Source organism: Pocillopora damicornis, chromosome 4 (assembly GCF_964200805.1).
Source record: "Pocillopora damicornis chromosome 4, jaPocDami1.2, whole genome shotgun sequence".
Classification (NCBI taxonomy): domain Eukaryota; kingdom Metazoa; phylum Cnidaria; class Anthozoa; order Scleractinia; family Pocilloporidae; genus Pocillopora; species Pocillopora damicornis.
In genome coordinates this window covers 15,607,885-15,633,295 of record NC_142673.1, presented here as the reverse complement: position 1 = coordinate 15,633,295, position 25,411 = coordinate 15,607,885, and the positions used below count along the sequence as shown (strand labels likewise).

The 25,411-nt window shown below is 37.6% G+C and overlaps 3 protein-coding genes and 1 non-coding gene across 5 annotated transcripts in view; 1 reads left to right on the top strand and 3 right to left on the bottom strand.

The window, feature by feature from the left end:
- LOC113673817 (uncharacterized) overlaps window positions 1-24,963 on the bottom strand; it is a 31,366-nt gene extending 6,403 nt beyond the window's left edge. Inside the window, exons 1-4 of one of the 2 annotated variants that reach the window (XM_089203010.1) lie at window positions 24,616-24,963; window positions 22,044-22,157; window positions 21,286-21,385; window positions 20,424-20,596 (exon numbers count right to left, since the gene is read on the bottom strand). In XM_089203010.1, the coding sequence (XP_089059136.1) occupies window positions 21,316-21,385; window positions 22,044-22,157; window positions 24,616-24,737 (306 nt within the window). In that variant the 5' untranslated portion in view covers window positions 24,738-24,963 and the 3' untranslated portion in view covers window positions 20,424-20,596; window positions 21,286-21,315. Of the gene's footprint in view, window positions 1-20,423; window positions 20,597-21,285; window positions 21,386-22,043; window positions 22,158-24,615 lie in introns of those variants that run through there. The other variant, XM_089203011.1, reaches the window with a different exon arrangement.
- LOC149046991 (uncharacterized) lies at window positions 85-6,322 on the bottom strand. The gene is made up of 8 exons (XM_089203012.1): window positions 6,186-6,322; window positions 5,640-5,764; window positions 4,184-4,437; window positions 3,231-3,345; window positions 2,732-2,854; window positions 2,097-2,151; window positions 1,448-1,732; window positions 85-1,269 (listed from the first exon to the last, which is right to left on the bottom strand). The coding sequence occupies exons 2-8, from the start codon at window positions 5,698-5,700 to the stop codon at window positions 996-998; spliced, it is 1,167 nt and encodes a 388-aa protein (XP_089059138.1). The 5' UTR covers window positions 5,701-5,764; window positions 6,186-6,322; the 3' UTR covers window positions 85-995.
- Window positions 6,519-6,627, bottom strand: LOC149046990 (U6 spliceosomal RNA). Its single transcript, XR_016186449.1, has one exon. It is a non-coding gene; the product is annotated as a U6 spliceosomal RNA (small nuclear RNA).
- Window positions 13,846-17,719, top strand: LOC113673815 (uncharacterized). The gene is made up of 7 exons (XM_089202425.1): window positions 13,846-14,025; window positions 14,518-14,632; window positions 15,000-15,122; window positions 15,605-15,727; window positions 16,174-16,228; window positions 16,691-16,984; window positions 17,162-17,719. The coding sequence occupies exons 1-7, from the start codon at window positions 13,846-13,848 to the stop codon at window positions 17,430-17,432; spliced, it is 1,161 nt and encodes a 386-aa protein (XP_089058551.1). The 3' UTR covers window positions 17,433-17,719.
- Window positions 24,964-25,411: the final 448 nt, after the last annotated feature.

The following is a 25,411-nucleotide window of genomic DNA, read 5'->3' as shown; positions in this document are numbered from 1 at the left end:
AATGGCTCTATTATTTTTTACGCCTTTACTTTAGGTCCCAGTGAAATGACCGTCCGACGGCTGACATAGAAAGCTGAGATATAAGCAAAGATGCCATAGTTAATCATATTAACACAACATTAATATTCATAACAACAACGATAAAGATAATGTCATTACTATTAATGTAATAGGTTACAAGTAAAGTTTAGTAAAAATAATTACAAGATTTTGCACGGTAGGTTAGCACACGGTTTTGTCCCAGAGTTTCCTTGAAAAGAAAAGTGAAGACGAAACAAAAAGAAAGAAGACTGATTCGCTCTCATTGCCAAGATCATAACTGCAATGAGGCGTAATTTCATGTTGATTTATGCATCTAATAGTTAATATTTAATCTCTTGCTCTGAATCAGTTATGCTTAGCATTCGAAAGGTGAACCGAATATATATAGCTTAGTGTTATTTAGCGTTTCTTTGACGATGTATAAAACCCCGTGCTCAATCGTCAGTAACACTGTAGTCTTCCTCACAAGCATTTCAATAAGTGATTTATCGGTCTCATTAACTTACTAATTTTTCTCGCAGTCAAGATTGATTACTGCATAAGAGTTAATCATAATGAGTGATAACAGAAAATGCAGCATTTACAGTATAGCACCAGCAACCTTAAATAAAAAGTTTTTTCTGATCTATTTGCTCCGCATGTTTTTCATTTCACCTGTTCTTGTTGCCTCTTTAAAGCTTGTCTAAAAATGAGTTTCTATGCCTCTTTGTTTTGTTATTCAATCAGAGATGGTGTAATGGCACCCGAGGAATAATTTTCAATAAAATTGGTAATGTTCCTGCTCATATGCACCTTCCATTTTCGTAACGAGAAAACATCAAAGCTTCTAACGATTTCAATTCGAACGATCTGTAATGCCCAAACATCTCACAAACCAGAACGTTCGATTGTACCGCTCTGCCCCAGTCTCCTTTGTAGCCCTCCTTAAAGGTCGTCACACCGCGTGCTCTTCCTTAAAGTATGTCTTTCATGTATTTCACTTCATCTCCTGATAGCGCTTTATCAACTACAAGAAGATCTCTCATGTACCCATCAAAAGTCGATGTATTCATGCTGTCTCGTTTCAACCCAATATCGAAAACTGTATGATCATTTTCGATCAGGTCTAAAGGACCATTAGAAACACTCTTGCTACCTTTTATAATTCCATCAATGTACAGAATTCCCTCTTTTCTATCTCGGCTCCATGTGAACGCCACGTGCATCCATTTACTGGGGATGGTCTTCCTTTGATTATGAGAGAACAGAACACAAAAGGGAATGAGGCTTTGTGCAAATCTCCGCTTCTCAATATACCTCCCAGGAAGGTAAATCGCTCTAGGATACACATTTGAGTGCTCTACGTGTCTCTTCCAATTTTATTAATAGCACGTAGGAAAAGAAAAGATGTATCTTATGCACTTACCAGATACAGGAATTAACTATATCATGTCCATGAGGATTTCGAAGCTGAGCACAAATTCCATGCCAACCAGAAATATAGATTCTGAACTGATGTGGTTCTGACCAGTCAGAATAGATATGAACTTCATGATCACTTGGAAGGCTCAAAACCTTTATCCAACACATGATACTAAAGCTGATAGCTCGGATCGGGAGTGCTGGGGTTTCTGCGTAGGAATGCCGGGATCCATTCAAGTACAGTACTTTCCCGCCATCAGTATTTTGATAGGAAGCACCATTGTATAAACTTTTCAATTCATGAAAATAAGGGAAATATATTTGTTAACATACATACCATACCATTTGAAATCCTCTTTACAAGAAGTTAAATGAAATAATGTCACCATTAACTGAAAATATTTAACAGCGTTTCAAGAAAAGCAGCTTAATGATCCTCTCCGGGAAGTATTCACTGTATGAGGAAGTCAAAGGAGATTTTTGAAATTCCTGTGAAAAAATTGGGGAAATAGCTATAGCAAACGCGGCAAAATAACCGCAGATGTTTGCTGAAACTAGAGTTTATCCACAATTATGAGTAAGAATTTGACCTATTCACAACAGTAGTGTTCGACCAGTTCTTCCTAGCAGAAGAAAGCGTTCTTTTATCTTACCTTACATTTGAATCAGATCCATTGAGTGCCCAATGAAAACGAAATCCTTTGAATCCTTGAATTTAAAAATTAATACTGGAGTGAGTTGATCACGATTTATCAAACAAAAATTTTTTGCTTAAGTTTTGAAGATGTTTAAAGAAGGGCGAACTAAATTTAAAACAAACTTAATATGAAAGTTTTAATATGACATGCGTCTATAAAAATACCCACCCACGCGTACGAATCCATCTCCGACCATATTGTCTTTGCATTTACAAATGTAACCTCCAATAGTGTCGCTGCAAGTGGCGTTCACGTGACATTTGGCACCTCCGGTGTTACATTCAATGATATCTGTATGAAGATAGAATTGATACTGTCAATCATCCAGACTTATACCTCCTCGCTTTCGCAACTGTAATCACAAATAGGACGGGTGAAGTGGTACCCGTATGGGTTGCAAGCGTTTTAGGTTTAAAGTTTGAAACGAGCTGAGTAGAAAAAAACCTGAGCTTATCACTTATTGAACACTTCGTACTGGTTACCAGAAGTCATACCGTGACACTCTACAGAGTAAGAAATAGCTAAATGTGGGTGGATGCATCGTCAGTTATCCCTGGCTCTGGAAAAAAAACGAAATATCGCCTTCTTACTTTTGCACTTTTTGCCATCTCCTGAAAATCCAGCTTTGCAAGTGCAGATAAATGAGCCCACGGTGTTGTTGCAGTACGCGTCAGCTGAGCAGTCATGCGATCCAGAGGAACACTCGTCCGTATCTCCAAAAAAACAATGAGACCCTACGTTAACTAAAGATTAAACACTAGAGAATAATGCTCTCAGTAAGACTAGCATCAAACCATTCTCTCGATGTTATTTTAGTATGAAAAAAAGGTACCACCTACATGGTGAACGGCCAAGACCAGACGGCTTAACCAACTTTTTCTAAAATCTATACTACGATATTGCTCAAATATAGCACTTTTGTCTGTCAAATTGCACAACGCTAACAATTAAATAATTGTTCACTAACATACGAAGAAATGATTGCAAGTGGAAAGGTGAAGGCTTTTTCTCAGATCGTAGGTCATTACGTGCCACGCTTTACGTTAAACAGGTTTATAACAAAGGGTGTATCGCGATAATAATACAAACCTCTTTCGCAGCTTTCAGTTTTAGTCCAATTAGCAGGACAAACGCAGCGGAGTTTTCCGTGAATTGTTGGTACACAAGAAGCAGCTGGGGTACAAGGAGAAGTGCCACAGAACTTCTGTTGAAAACAACAACAAAAAAAGTGATATTTCACTGAAATAATTAGCCATGTCACGAAGAAATTACTTGTACTACAGTTTTTTCAGAAATTTGAAATTTTCCTCAAACTTTTAAGTTGGCTGGATGAACTTTTCTTCAACTCCTGCTGGCCGATAACAGTTGACCTTAAAACTTTATTCTAACATCTCATTTTGGTAAATTTAGTTTTGAAGCGATCCATAAAAGAAAAACGTTTCCTTTTTATCAACAGTTATCCTGGTCGCACTGAAGGTTCACGCTAGCACAGGGCAGGCGTAATATTGGCGAGCGCGTGCTCAGTATTTTCTTAACGTAAATTATGGCCACCATCTTTTAATCTAATGGCTGCGGAAGGCTGGGGAGAGAAAGACATTTGTACCAAGGGGGTAAGCGACGGTCAAGAGTAAGGAAAGGGATGGGGTTGGGGAGTGACTATAATTTCGCCGATGCCCACCCCCTCCCCCCCCACCACTGCCTTTATCTCTAAATGGCCGGCTGAAAAAACGATCGCGAGCTTCTTCACGTTAACTCGCCTTGAGTTTCTGCAGGCTTGGTTCACGCATTAGATACTGCTAGTACATCACCTTCCATAAGAGTTCTTTTAAGTTTTGAAAATTTTCAGAGCTAATAGAGGAAAAACCCTGATGATTTCGAAACGTTTCTTTCTTTAAGTGCCGTGTCTTTCCAACACCGTTTTTATATCTGCTTTTTAAACTATACTCCTGTCTTTACTACGTTCAAGAGAGGATGCCTTTCTCGCTAAGTGTTAAACATGGCGCTGCATTAATCACAAAATGAAACATATGCACCGTACCTACCATGGTTGGATGATAAGAGAAGCCTTCCTTACAAATGAGATGTTCAGGATGTTGAAAGTGATCAGAGTCACTGAGTTCACATTTTAATTTGCCCCTGGTTTCTGAAATTCCAAGATTAAAGGATGAACAGAAGTTCTCTGCGTAACATCTCAATTCACAATGATCTTTGCTATCAACCATTAGGGACTTAATGACGTGATTCTCGAGGTAATCGTCTTCCATAGGTTGAACAAACTCCAAGATTCTGCACGTTTCTGGTAATAAAAACCATGAAAAATGCTAAACGGAACTCAAGTTGATTATGATGTGATCGCACAAAAACCAACATGAAGCAATCTAAGGCAGTTGTATGTGCCACAGGGCTCCAGCTGCGTTCGGGCGATACGCACGTAAAGTAAAATTGTTACTATAGCCTGCTTTTCTTTATAATTCAGTTTCCCTATCTTCAGCAGATTCTGTGTCAACCAGGTGTAAATATTTTTATGCTAAGTAGGCCACTGGTGAATTGAGGTATTTCTCCTTGAATGAGTTATCCATCCTAATGAACACGGAATTATTTAAAGTATTAAATAAAAACAAGTGAATCGTTGAATTTTTGGCCAACTGTCATGGAATTCTGGTTCGCATGAAAGAGATTTGTTGCCGTCAACTGCTGCGTAGGAAAAATTGTCGTGAAGAACAACAATTTCCTTTGCAAACTCACGACTTCCCTTTAAAATATAAGATAATTTTCAGTTTTTAAAAAATCCTTCTTTAAAAGCCTTCCAACCTGACATGAGAGTTGATTGCAGAGTGTTCGCGCAAGACTTTGTTCTTCACAAATTTTTACGTGCCGAAGACCACCACGTAATTTTTGATCGCCACGGGCGAGACAGTTTGATTTTAATTTTGAAGGGTTGAGCATAGGGCCTCTACTTCGGTATCACTAACTATATGGAAGGCTAGAAATTCAACCGGATCAATACCACTTTAAAGGGAAGGGTGTATCAAGCTAAGAGCATCTAAAAAAGTCGTTAATTAAGGAAATTCAACAAGGAAAGGCTAAACCAGCATAGATTGTACGAAAACAGGGTTTCATATTCATTTGATTACAATTTTGACAGAAAATACTGCAAAAAAAAATTAATAAAATAAAAGCACTGTTTTTCGCGCCTTCGAGCAGGAAGTATTCAGTCAAGAGCAGAAAATATGAAAACATTCGTTTTAATGTTTTCATCCCAGTTCATATAAACTTGCGTATCTACAACGAACGCTTTATTGCTAAGCCCAGTAATAATTGCAAAGGGTAACGTCGCTTTTGTCTTTCTTAGTGTTATTTTTGTAAATTCAGTTTTTTCTTTTTCTGAGTTACTTAAGACACATTGTAAACCATAGCTAGAGAGATATTCAACGACAAAAATGTGCATGAGAATTCACCGAATGTTCGCACAATTTTTTCTTCTAGATTAAATCTAACCTTGCGCATAGATGTGTGAAACGAACAATATCTTCCACAGAGCAGCAAATGCAGTGGACATGATTTTGACATCAACTTTATCACTTTCCGTCACTCTCGAGGAGACCAACAGCTCTGCTTACAACCTGGATTTTTAAAATGAAATCGTTATTGTTGGCGGATGACGACAGCTGAAAATTTAATCCTGCAGAGGAAAAACTAAAGTAGAACCACGCTAACTTAACTAATCACATTTTTATGAGGTTTTTCTGTATTTCGCCAGATCCCCTACCCAAGTAATATTCTTTCCTGAAAGACTAAATTCTTTTTGACGTAAACAATCACTTAAGTGGACAGAACCCCTACTGTATCAGTTGAGATATCATGCAAAGTCCTACTATGACAATAAAATTAATGACGCCCTCTGATTGGCTACTCTCTGAGCAACTCGCGCGGAATTTGCGCCCAAAAGTGTTGTAATCATTGCAGGATTAAATGAGGGGTTAAAATCATCTTTTCGTGCTATATTATCTCACTGCTTTGGTACATACTAAAACAGCTCTTTACCTTAGTGTTGGTGGTTAGCGGTGGATGCTTACGTGAGTCTTTTAAGACGGTGCGGCATAAGGAGTCACAACACATCATGAAGTACGATTAACTCTTTGCGAGAAGAATTCGCTCAAAATCTCTTTATAGTTCCCTTAAAGGGGAATATGTTTCCGCGTCAGGCGTAACTCAAGTTGTGCTAACCATTCCCACAAAAAGCGTGCAAGGAAGCGGAAATAGAATAATTCATGTTCTTTCGGTTTCTGATTGTTTTAGCGCCAGTTGTGTCAGAGGAATAGTTTTTGCCTGTGCAGGTAGCATCAAGCTGAGCTAAGTTGTCACCGAAATAAAAAAGAAAATTTGGAAAACTTCAAGAATTTGCGTGTCATCCTTGCGCTACAGTCAGGCTAATTTTCTCTGTATCGTTCCAATTTTAGTATATGTGCTGCCATTAAGCGAGCGCGTTTATTTGCATTGCCCGACGAAATGCAAACTTGTTTACCGTTATAAACTTCATGGCTCAGTGGGACAAGTTCAAACTTGCCTCAGGTTATGAATATTCAAGTAAACTTTAGACAGAGTGAACTAGTGCGAAAACACGTCTAACATTTGTTTGGTTTGCAGACGGGGTAACTGTCACGTTTTTTCAGAACTTTCCTCGCGGTTAATCAGACGAGTTTTATTATCCTAATAACTCGATAGCATCTTAAAGAGTCACGTTTTTGTTATTGAAAATCCCTCCAGGCTAAATAATTTTGAAAACTTGACCCACAGTCACAAAGATCGCAGTTCATCAAAACTTTAAAAACATCCATTTAATTTTTTCGCGCGAAAAAGGATTGTTGGTTACCAAAACCCTATAATTTTAGGTAGAACAAGGTAGAACATATGGATCACCCAAAGGCACTTGAAACAGTCGTTATTTCAGATCTCGATAGAGAAGCTCGGTACTCTTTGAGCTCCTCCCGTAACAGCTGAGGTCAAGTTTTACTCAAAAATGAAATTGAGAAAAATATGGGTAAGCCATTCTCATATTTCACAAAGGAGTCCATACCTGTCGATAGAAGACATTTACTGATTTGGTAAAACACGTAAAATTTAAATAATTCTCTTCAAAATATTTTGTTTTTGTAGATGATGATTTAAATATTCATCGTCATAAAGTTACAAGGTTTAATTAAAAATACTCTTCAGGTAGTTGATAGGTAAGTTTTTTCTTTGAATTCCATTCAACCCTGTTTCGGAAAAATCATTTCGCTTAGGATTGACTAAACTTTCTGAGTAAAGGGCCAAACGTGGTCTTGAATTCCCCAGTCAGTAAAGCACAAGATTAATCTCTTTTAACAGTTAACAGTTTTAACAGTTTGACTTAACCTTCTTTCTTCCTACATCTCCTTGAAAACGTCTCGATGACATCAAATCGTCTGCTGCGCTATCAATGTACAGCGGTTTCTGACATAAAGCTTCCGCAGAGTGTCATATTTCGCAAAATGGCGGTAAGTTTGAGTTGTTTCGGTGTCTTTGAAGTGGCGTGCAGACATTGGGGATCTTGGTTTGAACAATTTTCTGTATTTGGAAAGTCCAACAATTTTTTTAAAGAATGGCCTCAAGTCCTCTTCATTGCAGAGTTACACCACATTTTTCCACTTAATTATTCAAAATGATCGATAAGTATCAAAATTTGGAAGGAAAGAAAGAAAATGAACTTGAAATACATTTACTAGAAGAATCCTTGATCTGAGGCATGAGCTAGGACTTATATTTTTCAAAACTGTCATCAAGTTGACAAGAATCCATGTAGCCAGTTCCGTCACACAAGCAAAAATTTTGTACTTTTACTTGCGACCGCATGTACATCGACGAAAGACGTCAATGAACTATCTATGGCTAAATCGAAGTTTATCAGCTATATTCCAAGATAAATCCTTGCTTTTCATTAGGACTGAGTGACGAAATTTTCCCCTCTTTTCAGTGTCAAAACCTCTGAAAGCTTGATGTTTAAAAGATTTGAAGAAAGATACAGCTTACATACGACCTTGAAACTGGTGAGTTTTTACTTGTAGTATTTTACTGCTGCACATACACAGTATACATGTATAATTGGGTTAAACGTCCATCCAACGGATGCCGTAAAGCCCAGAAAAACTGATCCCTGAGTACATGTGCCCCCTCAAAGAAGGACAATGCAAAAAAAGTTTCAGGATAACTTTTTCCATTGGGACCAAGTTTGTGTTTAAATAGAGGTGTACCTGGAACAGAAGTCCTCAAGGTGTCATGGATAATAGTGGCTGCTAATGAATGATCTGAATAACCCATTTATCCTCTGTTTGTGAGTTGGTCTAATGTAATGGCAGAGGAACTTTTTACAAACTGCACAAGAACTGTTGGGATTGAGTTCCTTGCAGGCCTTGTGTCTGAACTAAAGCACATCCAGATATCTAGAATTACATGGGACAGGAATTCATGCTACAGCAGGGTTTTCATTCAAAGCCTTTAGGTGGGGGGAACCTGATGGCTTTCAGACCATTTTGCACCAGCTACTTTATGAATTGTAATCAAAGACAGATAATTAGTACTTTTGATGCCTGAAACATGTACAATGTTGGAAAGTATAATTCAATTCAGCTGCTGACTCATTTCAGGACATCAATCAATTGCATTTAATAATGACAAATTTGTGCTATGGTGCATTCATTTAGACTCAATTAATCCCATTTCTCATCAAATATCTGAAAGTAATTTACTTAAGTCACTGAAGTCTTAAGCACTTAAGTCTTCATATTGTGTCTGAATTGCTGGGAAAAAAAACAGCGTAGACTACAGTCTTCTGAAATAAGTATCACTCTTGAATTCAAAGCGAAGGTCATGAAAGTAAAGGAAATGATCATTAATTTAAGAAGCTCTCCATTGTTAAATAAATTCTCCTCATCACAACCATAGGAACTGAAAAGAGAATAGTACAGAGAAAATAAATGCTAATGTTAGGGTGCTTAAGGTGAAAAGAATAATAGTTTTGTGAGTAGCACTGTTATTATCATTATAATCAATATCATTATTGTCTGCAAAAATTTGTTGTGATTCATTTTGTGGATCAAAAACCAAATCAGAATTATTCTAGATGATGAATTTTTCTTTTAACCAAGTTTTGTTTTCTGCTACAAAACTAGATTGCAACTTCCGTTTGCTTGCCCAAAAAGGAAGTACTTTGTCTAAGTACGTGTCTTCAGAAAATATTAAAAGTATAATGAACAATATGAATTACTAGTAAGGATGGTGCAGTAGAGAGTGCTTGCTTCTTACCAATGTGGCCTGGGTTTGATTCCTGACCTTTGTGTCACTTGTGGGTTGAGATTGTTGTTAGTTCTCATCCTTGCTCTGAGGGTTTTTCTCTGAATTTCCTCCCTCCAAAAAAACCAACACTCCAAATTCCAATTCGATCTGGAAATAGTGGACAAAAAGAGCCATTTAGTGGAATGTCCATTTTTAAATTCCAATTTCATTTTTCCATTTTTATTAGTTCAAAGCCAATGTGAAACATGAAAAAAAACTAAATGTGGAAATTTAGGGGACTAAGCAAGTGTTTCAGTTTTTAATCTGAAGACAACCAATGACCTGTAACAAGACAGGAATTATTAACTTTGGTCTTTCATATGGTGAACTTAATTGATGATAAATGCATCATCATCTACAGTATATGAATAGATACAGCTCAAATTGGAAAAGGCAACATTTTTAAACTTTCTTGTAAGAAAGTAAGTAAGCGCCCCAAAGGAGTTGATTTTTTAAAACTAGTTTTACTATTGAGTGAAGTTAATCCAACTCATAAACTCATTCATAGTTCTTCTGACTACTAGATGTGCTGTATTATACTGTCCCCACTGAAGTCTGTAGAACTAACTTCAAACAATTCACAATTTTATACCAAGGACCAAGATTGTGGAACCCTCTGCCTCATTCAATAATTGAATCTGACAGTATAAGATCTTTCAAATGGTTACTTAAATCCTATTTAGTTAATTTGCAAAATACTCAATGAATTTTATTGTAAGGTTACTGATATTAAGTAATCAAGTTCTCCTTGTACTTTACACTTGTTAAATTACGTCCTACATTCTAGTTTAACTTGAACTCTAATTTAAACAAGGAGCCTCACCTATAAGCCTTCATGGCTTCTTGATACTTCCTTGCCTTTTCTTTTGTCTTTTTTATATTTCCCATGTTTTGTCTACATAAATCTGCTTTGTTCCCCTTTCAATATGTACTAAATGCATACAATAAATAAACAAACAAACAAAAAAATAAAACTCATCAATCTGCAACTATTGATTATTTGATATTACTGAGGCGACAGAATATTGCTGTACACAGTAAATGTTTACTAAAGCAATTTAATCTAAGGTGGCTACTTAAAAGGAAGAATTTTATCTCATTATTGATTGGGTACACCGGTATGGCCGAGTTTCTATTGCTTGAGGATACGCCACTGCAATTCTTATTTTAGGTTGGGAGCCAGCAAACCACTAATAAAACACATATTCAAGTTACAAATTTTTTTAAATCAAATTTATCAATTGAGAGTAGCCAACACAAACAAGAGTCACATTATCAGCTTCCAAATCATCCCTGGGAGCAACAATTTAGTTTAAGACATCTTGTCAGAAAATTATATCATGTATGCATATATTAAATAATGGAAATTGATGGCAATTTAGAATTTCTAACGTCCTCTCCCATAAAATTCCTAGTCCAATGGTCCGTCTCAACTTGTCCCAGAAATGTCAAAATAGTCGATATTACCTGCATTGATAGGGTGCTCCAAGGGTATTGTGGGGTATTTGAAACAGATCAGCATGCAGCTGAAGTTTAGAGTACAACGAGGTCTATAAGGAAACATTTCAACTAAGATGTAATGAAAACAAAAGTGATTTTCACTTTCGCTATGATCGTGTTCCCAATACTTACACTTCTACTGGAGTTAAGTTTTGTTTTGCCAATATTATTAGAAGATGAGTTACCAGCGACAAGGAAATAATTAACTAGCAAACCTGATTACAAAATATTCATAATTGTCAACTCTTTTGTCACGAATTTTTAATTTGCAAGGTCTCTCTTTTGAAAAAAGAGAGGAAAGTCCATGCAAGGCGGAAATAAACTCTAAGGCAGTTGGTTTAGTGTTAATGAAAACTGAAAAATTAACTGTGGAATTGTTGAAAACAAAGAATTGCTTAAGATTTTATCCTCACCAGGTAAGTTATAATTTCCTCCACGTAAACCATGGCGACCCTGTTGCTGTTGCTGTTGCTTTTATCTGCTGTAGTCGTTTCATGAAAAATATTTTTATCACCTAAAAAGGTGATCACTTCTTGAATAGACAGTCTGTTCTCAAGTTGTGTAACCAGCAATAGATACTGAAGCCACTTGGAGTGCAAGCAGGCTATGTGAATGGAGAGCGTCAAATTTTGCATTCGCTGTTAGTTCAAGTCCCATTTTAGAGTTAAAAAAGAGTAAAAAAGTCAGCATACTTTATAGAGCCGAAAGCATAAAGATTTGTTGTGATTTAAGTTGCAAAAAATAATCAATACACAAATAGCCTGATTTTCATTTGTTCACTTTTTGATCCCCTTTTGGTAACCGGTGTAGTATTGCAAACTCTTTGCTTTAAACTTCGCATTAATATCGCCTCTATACTTCCAACGCACTCGTCACATGTAAGTAATTTGAATACTGACATGGCGTCTCGTCTCTATGTATTTCTCAACATTACACTTCGTCAAGAGGCTGTAAACTTAGACATGGTTTGATGCTACTCTGATCTAAAGATTTAATGATTGTAACCGAGAAGTTACGATTCATAGCCGGATCCAACGTTTTAATTTAAGATTTCATGTATGTTACTTTTCGGTTACATCCAGTAAATCTTTAATTAGCATCAAACCATGTCTGATTGTCCACCTGGTGGCCTTGTGAACATTAATATATCTTAGGTTGTGAACTGTTTATATTCTATTGATCCCGTTAAGATTTTATTTCTCCACGGTTGAAGATTTTCCAAATCCCACTGAAGCAAGTCTTAACCAGCTGCAATGTCTATAATCTTTGAACTTTTACAATCGTTTCAAACCATTTCGCATAATTGTGATCATAGTTGGTTCAAAGATGTAACTATTCTTATTGTAACTAGTTTGGCTCTGCATTGCTGAGACTTCATAAGCTTGTTTACATTTCTGTCAAAACAATAACATCACGTTAATCAAAGAACCCAATCGTCCTCACGTACTTTGAATCCTGACAAGTTTTATCAATAGATTTCTTTTCCTAAATCTCTCGCTATAGAAATATGGACCATTTTGAACAAAATAATAATCGTTGTGAAACAAAAAATGAGTACATGAAGTTTGCAAACATATATTCAGCGCAGTAGGCGCCAGGCCACCAAACAAGTATAAAACCTCAGTAGGAAGTTCAACTACACTAACCTGAATCGCGAGAAAATAAGGGTATCTTTCTTCTTATTTTCTTTTGTCTGAATACATTGAGTGACGCTTGAATACATTGAGTGACGCATTTCAGGTAAGATTTTAGTTTGAGCTGCATTGAAACCGGTGCGTGCGTAACCTAATACCACAGATTATTTTGCAACTATTCACCACCACGAGGCGGCTCGGTAACTATCCACCACTAACCACCAACACTAAGGTAAATAGCTGTTTTAATAAATACTAAAACAGTGAGATAATACAACACAGAAAGATGATTTTAACCACTCATTTATTCTTGCAATGATTACAATATTTTTGGGCGCAAATCCCACGCGAGTTGCCAGGAGGTGAAAAGCAAAGATTAATTGGGGTTTGAGTTGCCAATCAGAGTGTTTTTAACCTCTCCTTACAGAATTTCTTTTAATAAACGACTTTTATAGCTGCTCTTAGCTAGATACACCCTTCCTTTTAAAGCGGTATTGATCCGGTTGAATTTCTAGCCTTCCATATAGTTAGTGATACCGAAGTAGAAGCCTTATGCTCAACCCTTCAAATAAATGTCAAATTTTTTGCCTCTGGCAATCAAGAATTACGAAGTGGTCTTCGGCACCTAAAAATTTGTGAAGTATCAAGTCTTGCACGAACACTCTGCAATTAACTCTCATGTCAGATTGAAAGGCTTTTAAAGTAAGACTTTTTTAAAACTGAAAATTTAAGGGAAGTCGTGAGTTTGTACATAAATCGTTTAAGACTTCCACAGTAAACATCTTGACTTGTTAAAAACGCGCGTTGACAGCCCCTCGGTCCAAGCTCAGTTAATTAACGTTTTCTTTGACAACGCCTGTCAACGCCTGTTAAAAAATTCCTTGTTTCAGAGCAAAAGACCTTTCTTCGCTACATATTTACACCTGGTTACCACAGAATCTGCTGAATATAGGGAAACTGGATAATAAAGAAAAGCAGGCTAGAGTAACGATTTGCCCTAACGCGCATATCGCCCGAACGCAGCTGAAGCCCTGTGGCATATACAGCTGCCTTAGATTGCTTCATGTTGGTTTTTGTTAGACCACTTTATAATCAACTTGTGTTCCCTTTCGTTTAGCATTTTTCATGTTTTTTTACTATCAGAAACGTGCAGAATTTTGGAGTTTGTTCAACCCGAGGAAGACAATTACCTCGAAAATCACGTCATTAAGTCCTTGATGGTTGATAACAAAGATCACTGTGAATTGAGGTGTTACGCAGAGAACTTCTGTTCATCCTTCAATCTTGGAATTTCAGAGACCAGGGGCAAATCAAAATGTGAACTCAGTGACTCTGATCACTTTCAACATCCTGAACATCTCATTTGTAAGGAGGGCTTCTCCTATCATCCAACCATGGTAGGTATACTGCAAAGAGAAGGAAGGGCGAAAATAAGTTTCCGCACCCCCATCCCTCTCCTTACTCTTGACCGTCGCCCACCCCCTTGGAACAAATTTCTTTCTCTTCCCCCCCCCCCCCCACCATCCGCTATTATTAGAATAAAAGATGGCGGCCATAATTTACTCTAAGACTGAAATATGAGCACGCGCTCGCAGGCTAGCGTGAACCTTCAGTACGACCTGGATAACTATTGATAAGAAGAAAACGTGTTTTTGTATGGATCATTTCAAAACTACATTTACCTGAATAAGATGACAAGATAAAGTTTTAGCGTCAACTGTTATCGACTGGTAGGAGTTGAAGAAAACGTCATCCAGCCAACTAAAAACTTAAACGAAAATTTCAAATTTCTGAGAAAATTGTAGTGCACGTAATTCCTTCGTAATATGGTTATTTATTTCAGTGAAATATCACTTAGAAATCTTTTTTATCTTTTTCGTTTTCAACAGAAGTTATTTGGCACATCTCCTTGTCCCCCATCTGCTTTTTGTGTACCGACTATTCACGGAAAACTCCGTTGTGTTTGTCCTGCTAATTGGACTAGAACTGAAAGCTGCGAAAGAGGTTATCGCTATACACCCTTTGTTATACACCTGTTTGACATAAAGCGTTGCTCGTAATGATCTACGATATGAGGGAAAGCCTTCACCTTTCCACGCGCACTCAATCTTTTTGTATGTTAGGGAACAATTATTTAACTGTTAGCGTTGTGCAATTTGACAAACAAAAGTGGTATGTTTTAGCAGTATAGTCGCATAGATTGTAGAAATAGTTAGTTAAGCAGTCGGGTCCTCGCCATTTACCATTAGCGCGGTGCCTTTTTTCATACTAAAATAACGTCGAGAGAATGGTTTGATAGTAGTCTTCCTGAAAGCATTATTGACTAGTGTTTAATCGTTAGTTAACGTAGGGTCTCATTATTTTGTTGAAGATACGGACGAGTGTTCCTCTGGATCGCATGACTGCTCAGCGTACGCGTACTGCAACAACACTTTGGGCTCATTTACCTGCACTTGTAAAGCTGGATTTTCAGGAGATGGCAAAAAGTGCAAAAGTAATAAGAAACCGGTATTTTGTTTTATTTTTATTTAATTCTTTTTCTTAGCGTTGTTAACTTCAAAAAGTTATGTTATCGCTTTATACTTCTTATAAAGATCCTCTACGTTTCTAGATAATGCTCAAAAATGGACTCGATGTCACCCAGTTTCACAGTGGAGTACTACTCAGAAACAAAATGACACTTAACTGACATAAAAGCTTTTTTAAAAGAACTGTAGAGACTGTGTTCAGAGCCAAAGATAAATGACAATAAATCTACCAAAATTTAGCTGTTTCTTACTCTGGAGAGTGTCACGGTATGATTTCTGGTAACGCGTACAAAGTGTTCATTAAGTGTTAAGCTCGGGTTCGTTGCTACTTCAGCCCGTTTCAAACCCGTACGGGTACCACTTAACTCGTCCTATTTATGTTTATAGTTGTGTAAGCGAGGAAGTATGAGTCTGGATGATTGATAGTGTCGATTCTATCTACATACAGATATCATTAAATGTAACACCGGAAGAGCCAAATGTCACGTGAACGCCACTTGCAGCGACACTATTGGAGGCTACATATGTAAATGCAAGGACTATATGATCGGAGATGGATTCTTATGCGTGGGTGGGTGTTTTGATGAACGCGTTTTATATTAAGAGTTTATATCCACCGTAAGTTCCACTATAGTAGGACCCTGCAATACCACTAGTAAGGCTTATTACGGATTTCTTTCACGGCCTTGTTGAAGCATGAAAGTTATTAAGAACAGTCTTCTCTAAAAAAGGTTCATGAGCTTAAAATTATACAGTTATTCCACTTGTGCTCAACTATAGTTGGTGCTTTGTAGTATCCGCATATGTTGTTTACATCAAGCAGTTTGTGGATCTTCGGACGACGTCACGGGAATTATTTCAAATCGTCCAATTACTTGTCTTCTAGAATTCTTGTCGTTTTTAGTTGCTTTAAATTTAGTTCGCACTCCTATAAACATCTTTAAAACTTAAGCAAAAAATGTTCGATGTTTGATAAATCGTCATCAAACCACACCAGTATTCATTGTTAAATTCAAGGATTCAAAGGATTTCGTTTTCATTGGGCACTCAATGGGTCTGATCCAAATATAAGGTAAGATGAGAGAACGCTTTCTTCTTCCAGGAAGAAATTGTCGGAACACTATTATTGTGAAAAGTTCACACTCCTGCTTATAATTATGGATAAACTCTAGTTTCAATGAGTTATTGTTTTGAGTACAGGGCATAAAAGTCATAATACAACGGCTTTCACAGATGAAAGTTTTAACTTTTAATAATTCTAAAATGGGTTGCAGCCAACAAAAATTTGCGGTTATTTTGCCGCGTTTGCTATGGCTATTTCCCCAATTTTTTCACATGAATTTCAAATATCTTCTTAGAGTTCCTCGCAAAATAAATAGTTTATGGAGAGGATCATTAAGCTGCCTTTCTTGAAATGCTGTTAAATACTCTCAGTTAATGGTGACATTTCATTTAGCTACCTGTAAAGAGGATTCCATATGGTATGGTAGGCATTATAACGAATGTATTTCCATTATTTTCATGAATTGAAAAGTTTATACAATGGTGCTTCCTATCAAAATACTGATGGCAGGAAAGTACTGTACTTGAATGGATCCCGGCATTCCTACGCAGAAACCCCAGCACTCCCGATCCGAACTATCAGCTTTAGTATCATGTGTTGGATAAAGGTTTTGAGCCCTCCAAGTGATCATTCAGTTCATATCTATTCTGACTGGTCAGAACCACATCAGTTCAGAATCTTTATTAATGGTAGGCGTCGAATTTGTGCTCATCTTCGAAAACCTCATCATCCACGTGGACTTACTATGGTTTATTTCTGTCAATGGTAGGTGCATAAGATACATCTTTTCTTTTCCTACGTGCAATTAATAAATAGGAAGAGACACCTAGAGCACTCAAGTGTGTATCCCAGAGTGATTTACCTTCCTAAGTGGTATATTGAGAAGCGGAGATTTGCGCAAAGCCTCATTCCCTTTTGTGTTCTGTTCTCTCATAATCAAAGGAAGGTCATCTCCAATAGATGGATGCACGTGGCGTTTGCTTGGAGTCGAGATAGAAAAGAGGGAATTCTGTACGTAGATGGAATAAGAATGGGTAGGAGAGTTTCTAATGGTCCTTTAGACCTGATCGAAAATAATCATACATTTTTCGACATTGGGTTGAAACGAGACAGCATGCATTTTCCGACGTTTGATGGATACATGAGAGATCTTCTAGTGGTTGATAAAGCGTTATCAGGAGATGAAGTGAAATACATGAAAGACATACTTTAATGAAGAGCATGTGGTGTGACGACCTTTAAGGAGGGCTACAATGGAGACTGGGGTAGAGTGGTACAATCGAACGTTCTGGTCGGTCAGATGTTTGGGCATTACAGATCGTTCGAAATGAAATCTTTAGAAGCTCTGATGCTCTCTCGTTACGAAATGACTGCGAGAAAAATTAGTTAGCTAATAGGAGACTGATAAATCACTCGTTGAAATTCTTGTGAGAAGGACTACAGTGTCACTGATGAATGAGCACGGGGTTTAATACTGCGTCAAAGAAACGCTAATCAACATTTTGTTATTAGTATTATTATCATTTTAATATCATTATCAATAATTACATTTAAATGCTAACTGCGGCCTTCAAGTCAAGCTTTTATGTCGGGTCTTCTCAGTGATTAAATTCACTTCAGCAGCAGTTATGGTTTCTTTGCATATATCTGAACTTTCTGTGTCAGCCGTCAGACGTTCATTTCACTAGGACCTAAAGTGAAGCGGAGAAAAATGATGGAGCCATTTTTAAAGAGCGTCGAACGAAAGTAATCCCAGAATACATTGTTTTTTTTACCTCGCTCTATGATTGGCCTAAAAAAAAACTGGCCCCACCCGCAGAGCCTCAGTTACAATAGCCTTGAATGAACAATGGAAGGAAATGGTGTCGCTTAGGGGAGTGAAGGATAGCGAAACTTGGGAGAAAATATCGCCTAAGACAATTGCGTAAATGATATCACTGAAAGAACCAATGGTACAGTTCACAGACTTACTCTTCCATTCGACGCTCTGCAACAACTGAGTGCAAAAATAAAATGATTAGTATAGGTAATCACATGAGGCCAAGTACTATTAAGGATTAATTGCACGAGAGTTTTCAAAATTTTCCAAAATTGCCCGAGTCGCGAAGCGACGAGGGCAATTTGGAAAATTTTGAAAACTCAAGTGCAATTAATCCTTAATAGTACGAGGTCTCATGGGATTACTTGTTTATCAATAAAGGGCAAAATTTATACGAAGGAAAATCACGTGCGCAGTCTATTTTTATCTGGGAAGCAACGGATTAGCAATGCAACGGATTAGCCAATCATTAACAGGTAATCATGCCCTCTCTTGATTACTAAAAATGCCCTCGGTTAAGAAAAAAATGCCCTCTCTCTCAACCAATCAGCGCTCAGTAATTTTGCCCTTTATTGATAAGATAAGTAAAGAGAGATCTTCGTACAAAGAAACACAAGACACAGTTGTGCTAAAAAGTGTCGATTCAGGTATGTGAATTTCTTATATGTGATTAACAGAGTTAACTACTTAGAGTTCGGTCACGATCTCCGCCAACGTGAATCCAAAATTCACTCAAGCAATCATACTCAGGAAAGACTGTAAATGAACCAGACTTACTACTCAGCTATCGAAAAAAAGAATCGAAACGATGAGAAGTGATGATGAACCATGTTTGCGCTGACTCGCCTTTCCTCGCTTGGTTTCACGGAGTCGCTCCCTTTCACCAAACAGCAATCAAGCAAAGAAACAACGTTTGTTAAAATCCTGCATGTTTATTAATACCATAACCAGCTGGGATTATGGATATCAATTTTTTCTTCTTTATTGACATGTCGTAGTTTCAAAGCTAAAACTGAGCATATTATGCGAACGAACAACTCATAGAATTAGAGAGATTGTAAGTTTTGAGTTCGGTGAAGAAATAGAGAAAGATCTGCGCTTGGATGCTCTAACACTGAGCCTCACAGACTACGGTGAGCGTGGAATCCGAAGGTTTGAGGTTCGATTCCCCATGGGTACTCAGAAGTGCTTCTTTTTTCGACGCTCGTGACAAGAAGAAAAACATCTTTCTCTGTTTCTTTACCGAGCTCAAAGCTTACCATATCTCTTATTCCAATAACAAACATGACGCCATCGACGTTGCTAATCCTAGCAGTATGCAGGACGCGTGTCATATGAACTTTGTGATAGACTTCGCTAACCGTAGAATCTCTTTGGCTCGTTGATAGAGTATCGGAGCGCGGAATCCGAAGGTCTGAAGTTCGCTTCCTCTTGAGGACTCAGAAATTTTCTTTTTCCCAAGCTCGTGACAAGAGGAAAAACATCTTTCTCGAAAAACTCCTATTTTCACATCAATTTAGTCGAAGTCGAACAGAGAAGGGACACGATTATTTTCTTTTGTGTTGTGCTTATTTTTAAACTGGCACTTACAGTGGGGGCAATTTCCGTCTAGCCCACTTCTCTGCCAAGAGAGCTTTTGTTTCGCTAACATAAGATCGGCCAGATACGTAGACAATACAGGCACTGAAAACCAATGTCAATATGAGTTTTCTCATTTTCCTGTCACGGTGCCAACTTACAACGGGCCTCCTTTGATATTGATCCTTTACGACCTTTCCTTCCGATTCACACAAAATGGGATCATATGCAGGCTTCCCGTTTTTCGTCTCCTTTCAGATGAAAATATCATGGAACTGAAGGAAATATGTCACTAACGCAACCCGCCTACATGATATCTTTTAACTTCGAAAGCAGGCCGTAGGCTTTCTAACATAAGATCAGCTGAATACAAAGAAAATACAGGCAATGAAAACCAATGTAAATAAGAGTTTCTTCATTTTCCTGTCTCAGTGGCAACTCACGAGTTCCGGGTATCCTCTGATACTGTTCGTTAAGCTCTTCCCTTCAACTCTATACAAAATTAGATCACATGCGGCCTTCCTGTTTTCCTTTCCTATCACATGAAAATACCATCGAAGGCAACATGTTACTACAGCAACCGCAACTTCTGAAAACCAGAGTGAATATGAGTTTTGTAACTCTCCCGTCATTGTGTAAACTAACGGCTTCCGGATCTGCACAATCCTGCACTTTTATTCGTATCACAAAGAGCCAGGAAATTCAAGTTCAGAACTGATGTTCTAGGAAACGTGAATTTTACCACGCACCTTTAAGGGAATGAGTTTTAACTAACCAACAAGCTGCAGAGAGACAGCAGAGACTTGATGATTGTTTTACCTTTATTAGCAGCTGGTACACGTTTAGATAATAATTATAGCCATAAAGTTAAGCTCCAACATTTATTTGTCTGCAGTAATTTAGTTTAAATTAACAGCATTTGAGGCCTCTTAGCATAATCTCTATCCTATATTGCCAGTCTTTGGACGTTTATCTTTGACCTAAAATGAAAGCATGGATAAAATAAGGAAGAAATTAATATCATATTTTGAACTGAATATGTGAAGATGACAATTACAGCCGGTGATATTTTGTAGACCAGCTTACATATGTCTAGAAATGCACGCAGTAACGAAAATGGCAGATTGGACGAAATTTCGTCAAAGCGAGCCAATGTTCATTGATTTTTCAGACTTGGCGAAGTTTAGACAAATTCGTCAAAGGGAAATCAGGTTAGTAGATTTTACTATTTTGACGAATTTTCACCACCCTCGTTTCTGCATGTTTTCTGGACATGTCGATCAGCCGCAGTAGCTTTTGTCCCAACCAGCCCAGTTCATGTCTCGTGTATATTTGTAAGTACAAACATATTGGAGTATTACACTTAGCTTATTCTCTTTGAGAAGCTTCTGTGTTCTTACCAATTGATGGAAATCAGTCGTTTATCATACATACATAGTAGAACTCTTCCAGTGTCGGGATTTGTCCCATAATTTTAAGCCGGTTTATTACAAGTCCTATAGTCTGGTTTGTGAATTCTTGAGAAGGCTATTGATGAGAGAGCCTCCTACATAGTGACTTTTTAAAAGGAAGTCATTTCTCCCAGACACAAGAGCGTGACTGTTTGGAAATATTTAATTTTACATTTTAAGATATTTCGTGCGCAGAATTATTGAAGATAAAGACTTACTGTTTACGCTAGTAGACTCGACTTTAAGGATTACTGATTTCCAAGATGACTATAGTCCGCCCCTCGCTTCGCATCGGCTGCGTCAATCACGTCTTCCTTGCTACAATCGTGTATGAAAAAGAAGAAATTACTGACCACTCTTCATCGATTTTGATCGAAAATTCGTACAAGAGAAATCATTTTATTCATTAAAGCACAGAAAGGGAACGACTCATGAGATATCCTCAACCGAACTGTTGGCGACTAATTCCACCTCCGTTTCTCCTGAAGACCCTGTGATCCCGCTAAAATCCTCCTCACACTCCCTCCCTCTGAAGATAAGTATTGACTAGCCCCCATCCCCTGGAAGAAATATTGACTGGTCTCCTATAGACACAAAAAGGAGTGATGTTTCTGCATGGTGCATAGCTTTGTCTTAGTTAAGTTTAAGCTCCTGCTTCCTTACTCTCACTCATTATTTCTTCGAATCTCGCTTCACTGAAAAGTGAGAACAACAATCTCACAGGACAATTTATCATGTCAACTCTCAACTCTGGGTTACTGGTGTGTTAGCAAGTTCATGGGCGTCTTAACATTCTTTGTTAAGTAATCTCCATCTTTGACGATCTTCAAATTATTTTAGACGTTATCAGCCCTCGGAATCCTCGGAACGTCTTCGTAGGTTGTAAGCCGAAGATGTTACGTAATCAGTTGTGGATAAAGCCTCGTTTTGCTTAGAAAAACAGTTGTGTGATATCTATCTCGTCAACTACACTTACTCCATAAGCCAGCCAGAAGGTTGACCGTGACGCTCACATTGAGGTGGTTTACAGTTTTGACTCCTTTTTTCCCCTCTTCGCTTAGTGTCAGCGGTGTCGTCCATTTTAATCATCCTACAGTCGTGCAAAGAAGTGAACTTGTTAGTGACCTTTGTTTTGAATTGTATCGTAATGAGCTAGGATTGTTGAGTCGTCTTTTTAATTTTTGGTTGGTTAAGAAAATGGGACGTCTGTGCTTCTACGTCTGGGCACGTGCAAAACGTTGTAATGATTAGATGGCGTACTTTCAGGCTGTCCAAACCAAGTTGTCTTACACAAGTTACAAACACCCACACAAGCCAGGAAGTCACGATGTGTCACAAGCCAAGGAGCCTTTTTGGTAAAGCTCAAAATAGAATATTACATAAACAGCATACCTGTCAGTTCGAAAAGTCTCGACCTTTGCTTTCTTTACATTTTTTTCCTTTTACAGATTTCAATGAACTTTTCCATTTGCATTGCTTATTCTGCGAGACGGCGCTAGTTTTTCATTTTTCCTTTAAAATTTTGCGCGGGAAATTGGCGCGTGGCCGGCCAGTATTGCCCTACATCTGACTGCTACGTTGCCGTTGACTGCCACGGACGCCATATGACTTGGGGTTGAGACGAAGTCTATGCAAATCAAATTTTGGTGGTGCAGTATTTCAATGCAATATGTTCGACCGTTTTCTACATGTAAGGAAAATGGTAAAGAGGCATATCTTTTATTTCTCGAATTAGAGCTGGATCTGAATGAATTTCAGTACTTCCATGGCGGAAATCGCACAAATAACGTTGGCCGATTTTTACATCGTAAGGTATCATTTACAAAGCTGAAGGCTTAAAGTCCCTACAGAAAATATCAAGCCAAGCTTCCTGCTTAACCTTGGTAACGTCAAGATGATGAAACAGAATATCAACAGAAGTGAGTGACACAAGCATGCATCGGATGAAAATTGCCAAATAATTCGAAGGTATACTGCGAAATTGTGTTTCATTTCATACCATTTCATAAGTTCTTTGACCAAAAATGTTATCAACGAATTTTGCCTAGCACTCTCGATGTCAGATAATGTATCTTAGTAATTAAGTTTAGTTTTTCCTCCTTCTCTGAGAAAAAAATTGGAAGGAAAAAAGGCTAATTTTGCATATATTTGACTTTTTACCTCAACTTTATAAAATGGTGGCCAAAGTTTATCTTTTCCCTAATATAATTTAATTCATTTAGAAACTCCGTCATCCATAGAATTAGTAACATATTTGAGTCCTAAAAAGTGGACAGTTTGGATAGCTTCTAAATGTAGTTGAGCTTGGTAGTCTTCTCTGTTGATTTTGTTGATAATGCATTTTGTGGAGTGAGATTTTTCTCCTTGATGGAAAACATCAAGCAATTTTTGAAGCACGAATCTTAAACTAATATATTGGGGCTACCATCCGAACAATATTCGCTCGAAATTGTGTGAAATGACTGGTGAGACACCTGAAAGCCAGACGCTATTTGTTTTACTCCTTGAGAGAGAAAGGATCGGTCATAATGCAGAATGCGTTAATCAATCACTGTTACCATGGCAACAGCCCATCTTTGAATGAAATCGTGCCAAATGGATCTAGACTTCAAAACCTAGCAACTTCCATTACCATTATTATTGATATCCAATGATCGAGGGAGAATAAGCTGTGAAAAAAATTTAACTACTAAGACTCCATAAGTTTTTTTTAAACAGGTAAAATTTATTTTTTAAAACTTCGTTCACTTCAATCGCTCTGACGAAGGGCTAACGCTCGAAACGTCAGCTTTTTTACCCTTTACGGTGGCTAATTTACGTTTTCAACTCAGTTGTTAACACTAAATTACCTGCTATACTCTCCCACCGACGCAGCACCACAGTTTCTTTAGAAACTTACCCCTTTATTCTTTTCAAATTTTGTTTTGTTTAAAAGCTTGTAACTGAATGTGAAGATTTTCCTCTATCGAAGAGCTTACCGAGCCAAAAAAAAAGTAGGAAAAAACACTCCAGAAATGTTTAGGCGATTTTAGCTGACCACGCAGCATGGGATATAAACCGTGCGAGATATGACTAATAATCAGGGCTGTCTTAAATTTGCCCCAAGCAGTTTTTTTTCTTACATGAAAAAAGCGAAAGCATATATTAGTTGGTATTGAGTGTGGTTTTATTTAATTTCCCATGATATTTCTTAAAGAGATACATTTCCATTCCGAGGCAATCTTGTTGGTGGGAGCTCTCCACCACTGCTTTTACGAACTTGTAAACGGAGATCTTTCCAGGGGGACTTTTGTTCATTTTAACCTTTTTGTTGGGAATAATTACCGTTTACCAACGCCTAACGCAGTTTGATTTGTCAAAATGCAACGTACGTGGAGAATTCGTATACACTAGGATGACGAACGGATTAAATCTCCAAGCGAACACCGAACAGTTTTAATAACAGGTTTACAATGTCCTACAATGAGTTTTAGGATTAATTCAATCAAGGTCTAACAAATAAACGTTAACCAAAGAGCAAATGTGATGCTTTCGAAATTAGTACTTACCTTGCAAATAATTTCTGTCTCACTCTCTCTGCTGAGCGTGCGTTGTCTTCAGCCAAAAAAGAACGACAGTACCCATAGGCGATACATGCAATGAAAACCAAAGTCAGTACGAGTTTTCTCATTTTCCTGTCACAGTACAGTGCGAACTCACGGGGTACAGAAATCTTCTGAAATGATCCTTATCGACGGTCCCTCTAAATTTCTACACAACGTGAGCATATACGGCCGTCCTTTTTTAACAGTTCGATTAGATGAAAATACCATCGAAGGCAAAATGTTACTACGCTACGTCAAGTAATGGCTTTTTCACTTATCGAGAAAGCCGCAGGCCTTCCAAATGCAGACTGTGAGAGTATTATTATGAAACAATTGGAATATATTAGAAAGGGTGAGAAGTCGTCTCAAACTCAGATTGGATGATTTATTAAATTTCTTACATCGACGGCATAAAGCTTAAGTTTTACTCTTTTGAGTTCGTTATGACGTTACTAAATGTGGGTTTTTCCTCTTACAGTTTCACAAAGAAGATGCTTTCAGAGACATGCTGAGGTAAAAATTTTGTATGGAAAATTTTCGCTCCACTACTCAATGGAAATGCGAAAACTAGATTTTGTACAACAGAACCCAGACCTGAATGAAAAAAATCTAAACTCAAAATAAATGGTATGCGCATGAGAAATCTCCTTAGATTTCTGAGTGAAGCTGAGATTTCATCCTCAAGAAGGAGATCTAGAGAAAAAAAAAAAGAAAACAACTTGACGCCACTTTGGCGTTGAAAATTGTGACCTTTCCGTGA